The 11,278-nt window shown below is 33.7% G+C and overlaps 1 protein-coding gene across 2 annotated transcripts in view; it reads left to right on the top strand.

Annotated features, from left to right (window-relative positions):
• TXNL1 (thioredoxin like 1) overlaps positions 1–10,910 on the top strand; it is a 42,686-nt gene extending 31,776 nt beyond the window's left edge. The window contains exons 6-9 of one of the 2 annotated variants that reach the window (XM_072605973.1): positions 1,256–1,428; positions 3,796–3,900; positions 8,649–8,692; positions 10,118–10,910. In XM_072605973.1, the coding sequence (XP_072462074.1) occupies positions 1,256–1,428; positions 3,796–3,900; positions 8,649–8,687 (317 nt within the window). In that variant the 3' untranslated portion in view covers positions 8,688–8,692; positions 10,118–10,910. The remainder of the gene's footprint in view (positions 1–1,255; positions 1,429–3,795; positions 3,901–8,648; positions 8,693–10,117) is intronic. The other variant, XM_072605975.1, reaches the window with a different exon arrangement.
• The last annotated feature ends 368 nt before the right edge of the window (positions 10,911–11,278 follow it).

An 11,278-nucleotide genomic window follows, 5' to 3' on the forward strand; every position in this document is an offset into this window, starting at 1 on the left:
ATTTTAAATGAATGTTTGTTAAATGAGTAAAATTCTACTTCTTGAAATGAAGAAATAGTTAATTTGATTATATATGAGCACATGATAAATTCAGATTAATCTGTTTATGGGGAGATGGCATTTTCTTTAAAAAATGGGAATATTTTAAAATTGGGAGTAATATTTACAAAGGGAAATATATTTAAAGTTACATATCAATATTTTAAAGACTGTATCCAAAGCATGACGATGCTAAGTCATTTTTTTTTTAAACTTTACTATTCTTTTGGAGCCTTTGATGGAAAGTTCTCTTCCTCCTCAATGATTTAAAAAACCAAGTTGGAAGTAAAGTCTTTGGACTCCTCAGGATTCCAAATAGGCCTGATTTTAGCTTTGAAAACCCTGGTTATTAGAGGTAAGATTTCCTTAATCAGGATGGCAGCATATTCTGTCCTATAATAGATTAGGTGAATAATTAGCACATATTTAAGACTTTGCAGTAACAAGAAATAATTACTTCTTTTAATTATTAGATACTGAAGTTATGAGGGAAGAAAGGAAATTTTGACCATCATATAATTCCAGAATTATAAGGGTTCAACCTTTTTGAGCAAATGGATAATTTCTCAATTCTGAGCAACTGCTAAGTGACCTTTTAAAAAAAAAGCTAATTGAGCTTCAAGTTATTCTCCAAATACCAACTTATATTTTCCCTTGTCTTTTTAGATATTTTGTATAATTATCAAACTGTGCCATGTGAAATTGGTTTATAAATTTAAAGCACTTACTTAAAAAAGCTATAGGAAAATTTTTTCAAGACAGACATTACTTTCCTGCTTTTGGGACCTTGATTACTTCATTTTATTTCCCTAGGCCTTAGTTTCCTTATTTGTAAAATGGTGTCAGATTAGATCTCGAAAGTCCTTTTTAATTCTAAAGTTTATGACCCTTAAGAATCCTTTATCAGCCAAGTTTCTGATTCTTCCCCTCCCTCTAAATTTAATTTAGAAACGGATTTTAGTATGTCCTGAAAGTTAGGGCAAATTTTTAACATTGATATTCCATTGAAAATATCCACAAAATTAAATTTGATAACTTTTTATTCATTTCAGTCTGATTTCAAGGCCTTCTTGCTCATTTGACCCCACTTTATATCACTTTTTAAATCTTAAGATTTGAATAATTTATTAGATGTTAGCAGAGCATATTAAGATTTCCCTAAAAGTTACTGATCTGGAGGTTTTAAAATTTTGTTTGTGTGTTTTTTTTTTGGTAGGTCAGGGTCCTAAGTATATAAAAATCTTTATCAATCTACCCCGGTCTATGGATTTTGAAGAGGCAGAAAGAAGTGAACCAACTCAAGCCCTGGAGCTGACGCAAGACGATATTAAAGAAGATGGTATTGTCCAGCTTCGTTATGTTAAATTCCAGAATGTTAACAGTGTAACTGTAAGTAACGTTTCATGAGAGCACCAAAAAGAATTGTGAACGACTGTTTGTTTTTAAATATAGTCATTGATTTTAAAATCACTTGTGTAAGTTATTTGACTGTCATTCTTACATATACCAGGCTCTTTTAAACTTGTGAATTTCTTACCCATCCTCAAAGATGTAGGCAGTCCTGGTTGGGGGAAAAATCATGGACTTTTTTCATGTTTTGAAGTCTCATAAAATGCATGTGAAAAATGTTGCCTAAACTTGAATCAACCTTTTTTAAAAGTAAATTATTTTTTAAAGATATATTTAATTCTTTAAAATTTCTTTGTAGCTATAGAAGGCAGATATAGGGCTAGTAGGTATAAATTACAGGGAGACTGATGTAAAACTTTAACAACTCTCTATTTAGAGATGTGCTGCCTTATTAAGAAGTGAGGTTTCCATGACTGGAGATTCCCTCTGGAGACTGGCTGATCACTTATCAAAAATGTTGCAGAGACAGTTTGGATACCAATTTGAAAACAGTGCCAAGAATCTTGGACTTAATAGACATAATATAGGCAGCTAGGTGGTGTAGTGGATAGAGCCCTGGGCCTGGAGTTGGAAGAGCTGAGTTAAAATATGGCCTTTGTCACTTTTAGCTGTGTAACCTTTGGCAAGTCACTTAACCCTGTTTGCCTGTTTCTTGAACTGTCGAATGGGAATAATAGTTATAACACCTACCTCTTAGGGTTGTTGTGAGGATCAAATGTGAAGTACTTATTAGCATTTAATATGTGTCTGGCACATAGTAGGCCCTGTATAAATGCTAGCAGCTACTACAACTACTACTGCTATCGTTTTCTAGCCCCCTGGGCAAGTCACCTAAAGAAATTTGCTTGATAATCAGTTTCGTTATCTATAGTACTTTATGGTTATATATAAGAAAAACTAGACAACTGGATAAAAGGAAGAAAAAGAAATTAATAGCAAAAAATTCCCTGATTGCCTCACCTCTTCTTCAACCCCCTTAAAAAAAGAGAAAGGAATAGGAACCAAAAAAGGCAATTTGGGAAGAAAAAAGCTATTAGAAACAAATGGAGGGAAATATAAACCTAACATAATTTTAAATGTGAATGGATTAAATAATTCAGTATAATGAGAGTGCCAGATTGGATAAGAAATAAGACCTCCCAGTCTGTTACAAGAAACACACCTAAAAAACAAAGACATGCGTAAATGTAAGGGGCTGTAACAAAATTAAATATACTTCAGGTGAATCTAAAAGAAAGCAGGAGTTGGAATTATCAAAGCAAAAACAAAAAATTCACAACCGGAGAAGGGAGGTCCTATGTTGGATTGGAGTTGGAGCCCCCTCCAACCTCTTATTAAACTCTAAGTTCTATGATATATTCTTATGCACAATTAAAACAGTTCTTATTGTCAGTACCTGTGTGTGACCCAGGATATATCAGGAGAGTATCCCTGCCCAAGATTTTTTAGGATGAAATTCCTGATTTGTTACCTCTTTTTATTTAATACAGTGTATAGTTGTTAGATGAAGTGTTTGTGGAGGGAGTGGAGAGTGGATGGAAGAGGCCTTTAACAACTTCCACATGTGAGTGAGATGACTTCTGTAGTTTTCTGGCTGTCTTTGCCCTTTGGGACATAAGCTTCCTGGTATAAAGTGAGAGAGTAAGCTAAGGTAAAAAAAAAAAGAAGACTGGTCTTTCCCTGTCAGTTAATTCACTATTTTACAAGTAATTTTTCTTCAAAATGCCTTAAAGAGCTTCAATATCAAGTAGCCTAGGATTTAGAATGAGAAGATCCGGGATCCTTTGTGAAGCATCTGAAGAGTTATATTTTTAATCAGTTAAATTCAGCAAGCATTTAAGCACCTGTAATGTCAGGCCACGCTGAAAAGCCTACACAACAACAATATTCCAGTGCACTGTGGATGAAAAGACAAAGATGAACATGGCCCCTGCCTTCAGGGAGGATGCGTTCGACACGAACCTTTCAGCAGTGTGTTCTGAAGAGATCAGAAATTCTGCCAGCCCATCAACAGTTATGTTTGCTTATTAAGGCATAAGACTGGTGTGTGGGTGTGTCTGTGTGCGTGTGTGTGCGTGTGTGTGCCGTGAGCCGGAATAGGGAACTAGAAGAACTAAGTGAATGAAAACCATGAAATAAGGAGGCCTTTGAAAGGTACACTCATAGGAACACAATCTTTAAATTTTACTTCTGTTCTTTAATTCCATTTATTTTTAGCTGCAGTGCAATTTAGATGTAACCTCAAGGAAATTATTTAGTAAATATTAAAAAAATCTAACTTATTGCATGTTCATCAAAAAATGATTGGTAAATGTAGCTCATCAAAAATTTCTTTTCTTCTTTTAGTTATTTGTTCAATCCAATCAAGGTGAAGAAGAAACAACAAGAATTTCTTATTTTACATTTATTGGTACTCCAGTTCAAGCAACAAATATGAATGACTTCAAACGAGTAAGTTTGCTCTGAATAACAATTTCCTAGAGGAAATGTGAAGCCTAATGATTATTCTTTAAAGAAAACGTATGCGCATTTATTTTGTTACTATTAAATGATACAATCAGCTCTTTTATGCTGGAACAGTGTGAAATTTGAGTTTCCATGTAGGGATTAAAGTTATATTATCAAATAAGATGTATTGTCTCATCAGCTAAAAGGCACCTTACTGGATTAAGTAGCTGTATCTTTAACATCTAATGCTTTTTGGTATGCTAGGTGCTTTAGACAAGTTGCAGGGGATGGAAAGGTGGCTGGCATTTGGAGCTTAAAGGAGTTGGAATAAATGGAATATTTGACTGCCACGTAGTAGCACCTTTTGGTGAACAATTTAAGGGCAGTGGTACAGATATTTTGATTATTATTTTATTTGAAGATATATTTTAAAAACAAAGTTTGAGGAATTTGCCGTACAGAAATATTGCATTTCCAGAAGAAAAGTGAACTGAGTGTATTTCACAAGATGGAACTTTATAATCTAATTTTCAGATTTTATAATATTTATTCTTATTATAAAAAGACAACTTATATTTTAATATCAGCTGACCTTTATTAACAGCTCAATATATGTGGTAGCTTTGGGGACCTAGGGTTTGATACTTAAATGGAAGTTTTTTCTGGGAGTGACATCCTTCCAGAGTGGAGCACATATACATCACTCAATCATAAGAAAACTTATTAATACAAGTTGGTCAGTAACTACTTTAAACTTAGGATTCTATAAGCATGGAACCTGGTCATCACCAGAAGTATCATAAAATCTAAATTCATCTATTCAGTCAAAAACATTTATTAAGTACCTATCATGTGCCAGCCTCTGGCACTGCAAATACAAACATGAGACATTCTTGGGCATTAATATCTGTTCAAAGATTAAGTATTTAGGGCATATACAAAATAAATACATGTAACTGGAGTGGGGATCTAGAAAGGGGGAGGCACTAACAACCAGGAATCAGTCAAGCTCTCTGAAAGGGAGGAGGTGAGCTGAGCCTTGAATGGAGATGAGGAGGCCAGTTAGTTCAGGAGTTGGATATTCTCATATTCTTTTCTGTAAATGGTTTTATTAAATCACTTGTTCTTCATAAAATGAAAACATTGATAAATATCTTAGCTGGGTTGGGTGGAAAGCCGTGGGATGCTGAAAGAGCGCCAAATTCAAGGTCGGAGGGGTTAGATTCAGATGTCAGCTCTGTCTTGGGACACGTCGTTTACCTCCCTGGACCTCATTAGATGAATCTACAAATCTATTATCGTATCAAATTCCCAAGTATTATTATCATAGTTCAAAGCATGATTAACTTTCTGGAACCATCTTGATCATCTCAAGCAGGAATAACTATAAAGCCTAGATATGTTGAATAAAATGAAGGGCCAAAATATAACTAGCCAATGGGGAAATTTTGATGTGAACAACAAAAAAAAACAACCAAACACACTTTTTTAAAATAGGTCTTAGCTGTGCTCTGCCTCCTTTGGAGTACTCCAATGTTTTCTGTTCCCCTAAAGTCCTTGCTTATAATCTCTTTGCAGGTTATTAATAACTGTTAAAAGGCATATGTTTGTGTTTCTATTTTTCTAATTTTCTGGCTCACCCCATGTAATTGTTCCTCATCTCCTTCACCACAGTTTATATTGACAATTGATTTCATAGATTTTTTTTTTATATATTCACACATAAACTTCATATATACTTTTTACCTTTCATCTCCCATCTATTGATACTCATTTTCCTTACTTGTATTTATTACAGTCATATCTTCCTGGTCTTTATGCATTCACTTTCGTTGTCCCTCACGTTAGTCTAGTCACCTTTTGTTATCGCTTGCCGAATCTCTTATTTTAAGACCAGTTCAGGACCTGCCTGCTTCAGGATGGCCAGCGAAGTGTTGCCATATGCTGTCCTTGAGTTGTGGTGCCTGTCCGTTCTAGTAGCTTTGCTGTACATTTATCTCATCCATGTGCTTAACGTGCTTGTTATTTAAGTTGTCTTATAGTCTTCACACTTTGTTGCTTGTTTTTCCCTCCTTCCCTCCTCTCTAGTAGGTAGCATGTTGAGCTGATAAGAATGGACTCCCTGTTCGAACTTAGTAAATATCGCATGCACTTATTTTTCTTTTGAAACCTAGGTTAATTTTTTCTTCTTGTAGTCATTTTGTTGCGTTTAGCAAAGATTTTTTAGTGGTGTATGTAATATCAGTTCAGTTGGTTGAAAGCAAAATATCCGTTAAAAAGTAGGGATTTTACGACACTTGTTTATTTGATTTCTTTAGAATTGATAGTTGACATTCTATAGGGTAAGAAATGCTTATGTTTTAAAATTGAGTTTTAGTATGAAACAACGCCTGCTCTTTACATAACTGCTTAACTACTGGAGATAAAGATGACATCTAGAACATTTCCTGTCAGCTAACAATTTCTGGTCCAGTGAGGGAGGCAGAGATATAAATACTTAGAAAATTAAATAAGACATTTGGAAAATTACCTAATCAGCGGTAATGAAGGAAATGTCACGAAGGTACTACAAGACTGATATAGAGACCGGTAGGTAGTAGCATGTGCAACCAGGGCTGTAAGTTCACAAGAGAAAGATTCTTTGGGAAGCCTTCATGGCAAGGTAATGGAACTTCAGCCAATCCATTTAGTTGTGATGGGAGGGAGGCCATGTCATTCATTCAACAAATACTTGTGTGCTTGCAAAACACTGGAGGAGATACACAAGCAGCAGCCACTGCCCCATGGGCTTTTATAAATTGGAATAAATGGCATAAGCAAAGGCATGGAATGAGGAAAGCATGAGGCTTTCTGACTAGGTCAGAAGTATAACGTTTTTGTCCTTTTTTTGTTTACTCAGACCAAATGTAAATGGGCTTATTAATAAAACTTTTTATTTTTCAGGTCAAGTTAAAATTAACCTAGGCAGTTCTGTTCAGTATAGTGAAGAAATATTTAATGTATGTAGAAAGCAAATAGCAGTGAATATTTTGTTATATAATATTTTTGAAGAGCAGAAAATATAATCTTTGAGTTTTGTTATCTTTAGGATGGGGTAGAGAGTTGACTCTCATGTTGCTAAGGTTGTATCTTTAAGGTGACTGAAGTTCAAGTAATGTTGAAGAGTGGATATTTGAATGTGATTTTTTTAACTTTAGAACTCTCTCCCCCAATTCCCACATGCCATCATGTGATTTCTTAGGCTACATAAGAATTGATTTAAAATAAAGAGTGGGTAAAATTACCATTATTGATTACAAATTGGATTGTCACAGTAGTCATTACAATTAGTTTTTAATATGTATCCAGAGAGGCAGGATTGTTTTTATGAATTTTAACTTGAGAGAAAAATAAAATATAAAATCTCCAGTGTTCTGTAGTATGACAGAGCTTGAGGTCTAAAATCTGGGGAAGTAGAGTGGGGTTTTTTTGGTGCTAAAATACACTATTTAGGTATATTGCTTAGTTTTACTGCTTTTTATTAAAACCAAAACTTGTAATTATCTTTAAATGAGCAAAAAATAGGTTTTTCAAAATGAGCAAAGATGGAGGTGCTTCTTCTGTCTCTATTTCTGTGTGGGAATGACACTCATATAAAAAACCAAGAAGGTTTTTTTTAGCTGTAATGAAACTATACTTCCCCTTATTCTCTAAATTGGCCACTGACATTTGCCAGCTATTTTCGTAACACTTTTGTCTGTTTATTTTTCAGCTGATTAATCCAACTCAAATGAACTAAAAACACAGAAGATTTTTTTAAATGAAGTAATGTAAAGATTGATCTTGTCCCACTCTACTCCCTTCCTTGCTTCTCTGCTCATCTAGCACCTGTCTGCTCTCACCCTTTCCACAGTATCACCATTGCTGGTGCAAGAGCCTTCTCTACAGCTCCTATCATCTGGATCAGCCTTCTTGGATCCATATTTCATCAACCATCTCTCTGCAATTCCCACCTTAGTCATTTCTCTCACTTGGGCTATTAATTTTGTTTTCTTTACAACTAAGTGCTTTTATTTATTCAGCATACCATATGTCTTATATTGCTTTCTGTTAATTTTTAATTTTGTGCTGTTTTGTACTTAATTTCATAAAGCATTTTTAAGAAGTTGTACTTTGAATTACGATTTCAAGTACATTTCTACTTAATTTTTATATTCACTAAATTAATGTGCTATGAAATAATCAGTCCTGAAGGCTGTGTAAGTTTTTGCTTTAGGATATCATGTATATTTTAGTTGGTTTCATTTAGCAAATTAAATGTTGCTTAACTCATGATAGCATTTTCAGGTTCTTTTGTACTCACATGATAATTTTGGGTAGGCCTTGAGGGTTGGAGGACAGGGGAAGAAGGTGCATACTACTTCATTGCTGATTGATTTTGTATCCTGATAGACTAGAAGGCTTTGAAGAGGCAGTTATTTATTTATTCATTTTTTGATTTTGATTTAACTTAGGTGTGTTTTAAACTTACAGAATTGTAAATCAGCATAACAGAAAATTCAGGGCTAGATAGTAGGATAAGGGTAAATAATGAAAGAGAAGCAGTCTGAATTTTCAAAAAACTAAATCTGTAACACCCAGTATTGATGTACCCTAGATGTTGTTAGTCACTGGAGTAGTGATGTGTGGGCTCAGAGACAGAGAAAAAATCCTTAGGGCTTGGGGGTGGGAAATCCAAATGTACTGGGATGCTTAATTTCTTTTTTTTACAGAGAATACACATTGGCAAGTTGAGAGGTATCAACCTGTGAATCCAGTATGCAGATTTGTATCTTCACTGTTACACATCTGCTAACATTTTAATATTTAATATATTAGTGAGGTGTTTTTTTTGTTTTGTTGTTTGCGTAATCCAAAAGCTCACTGTTGTGCTTGTTGCCACAATAATACAAGTAAAGAATAAATGCTTTTAATCATCAGTTTAAATTATTTCTTGATAGAATTTAATCTCTTTCATCACCCCGATAGTTCTTAAACACTCTTTACTTCTTTCTCCATTCCCTATTCTTAAAACTCTGTATGCTCCTATTTGTTTTTAAAATTTCTTGGTGTAGTTCTTTCTGGAATTAAAAGTCCAGTTTTGTTAATCATTAGAATAATTTCTGCTTTATAGAAGAAAAATCAGCATTTAGAGTTCTAGAATACTAGAGCCAAAGAGGGATCTGAGAGATCATCTGGTTGGGCCCTTAAACCTATAAATAACCTTTGAAGCAGTAGATGGCATTCTGAACTTTAGGCCCTCACTGTGTTAGGCTAAGCTGTATTCTTTACCTTTTATATTTTTCATATATAGGATATCTCAAAAGTCTTAATACAAAGCTTAATGTGATAAGAAATAAAGTTAAGGTTTAATAGCTTAAAACTGCACTAAGATTTTTGGGACAGCCTGTATATCGGTGACTTGGCATGACTGTTGCATGATACAAATTGCTGTTGTCAGGAGACAGTTTGTAATTGGTGAATTGTAGTGCATTTTATATTTACCTATTTCTGCTGTTAAAATGCAGTTTTTAAGATTGTGCTATTAGGATGCAAATGTTATGTTTTAATTCAAAAATAGGCTTTGTAGAACTTTTGGCAGAAACCAGATTTTACTTACATTTTTATAACTTTATATTTTTATTGAAGTCAGTATGCCAGATCCACCTGAAAACAATTAAATCTAGTAGAAAGCAGTGTGCATTAAGGAAAACAGCATCTCTCCCTGCTGCAGAAATTAGTTGTTTTTGATCGTCTTTTTATTGCATGTTTGTACATTGTAGAAGAAATTTAGAAACCTGTCAATAGCATGAAGAGATGGATTTAGCATACTGTTAACTTCAAACTTTTTTCAATAGGCACTTAATTAAAATTTTTTAAAAGTATGAAAAATATATTCGGCTTCACTCATATAGGAGCTTTTTGTTTACTTTTCTAAACTGTCATCCTTGCTTGGAAAATTGTGTGGTAAAACCAGAAAAAGCCTGCATGTATTCCATTTATTCCTTGGTAGTCTTGGGAACTTAGTGACTAGGGTGTCACAGTTTGCTCCATCTCTGAAAATAGATTGCATGCCAAAAAGATGCAGTGATAAAAAATTAACAGTTTTTTTGGGGGAGGAGATTGGTTTTGTTTGTATTTTTTAAAATAGCACAATTCCAAATCAAATTATGCATTCAGACTTCCTTTTCTTTCTTTCTAGGTAGTTGGCAAGAAAGGAGAAAGCCATTAAGATGCAGAAGACACTGGAAAGACCTTATTGCAATCAAAATGGATCTTCACTTTTATCTACGGCTCCTGGATAATTGCTTGACCCTAGCCAGAGACTGTCAATGTTTCCTTTAATGCCATTACCAATAAATCATTGCTTTTGTTCAGATGGTTTCACTAGTGTTTCTATTGTAATCTTGATACATGTATTTGTAAATAAAAGTCATTACTTTTGCCAAATTTAATTTTTGTCATTTTAAGTATGTAAGAATATTTACTTTCCATTAGTTTTGAAATTTTCTGGCTTCTGATGTTAGGAGACTTAATATATCCAGTGATGTACTGGCTGACAGTTGACTTTCTAAAGTTGAGAAATTGTCATAATGGAGAGTTATCTGTTTTTGAGGAAATATTAGTTTAATACAATAAATATTGAAATGCAAGGGACTAGAAAGAATAGATTTTGAAGTGCCCATGTTTGTATTATGTAATATTTTTATTAAAGAACAGTTGGTTATCTAGGGAAGTAGGAATTTTACACGATCTTTTGCATAGACTGAAGATTCAACTGTGTACAAATGTTACCTGCAAACTATTAGATAATAGGACTGAAAATTCCTAGATCTAATCATATACCACACCAAGATTTTTATCCCTTCTGAATCATTTGTGAGTCACCGTTTCATTTATTGTGGCTATATGGACATTAATCATTAGGTAAAAATATAGTACTTGAAATTAAAAGTCTTTTAGTGTCATTAAATAAAGTTATTTCTGTTATTTCATTCATTTAACAAATATTCATTGTGTTCACTACCTAAATATACAATACAGTTGTAGAGATGATGGTTCAGGGGTAAATAACAAAGGGAGGCTGAAATAGGCAAGTATGTATATTCACTTAAAGGATGCTTCAGAAACAATTTGGTGAACTGGGGCAGGTATCTCCGAGGAATCAAAGTTTGATGTCATCTTGAGCTGTAGTCTTAAAAGCATTGGTAAATTTACTTTAAAAATATCCCTGAATGACTATATAAGAATACACATGGCACATGTATATATATATACACACACATATATATATATATATTAAAAATAACTGAGTAATATCAGTCTGGCTTTTGGGGATGTATCTAGGAGCAGAGTAGAGATT

The sequence above is a fragment of the Notamacropus eugenii genome, chromosome 4 (assembly GCF_028372415.1).
Source record: "Notamacropus eugenii isolate mMacEug1 chromosome 4, mMacEug1.pri_v2, whole genome shotgun sequence".
Classification (NCBI taxonomy): Eukaryota; Metazoa; Chordata; class Mammalia; order Diprotodontia; family Macropodidae; genus Notamacropus; species Notamacropus eugenii.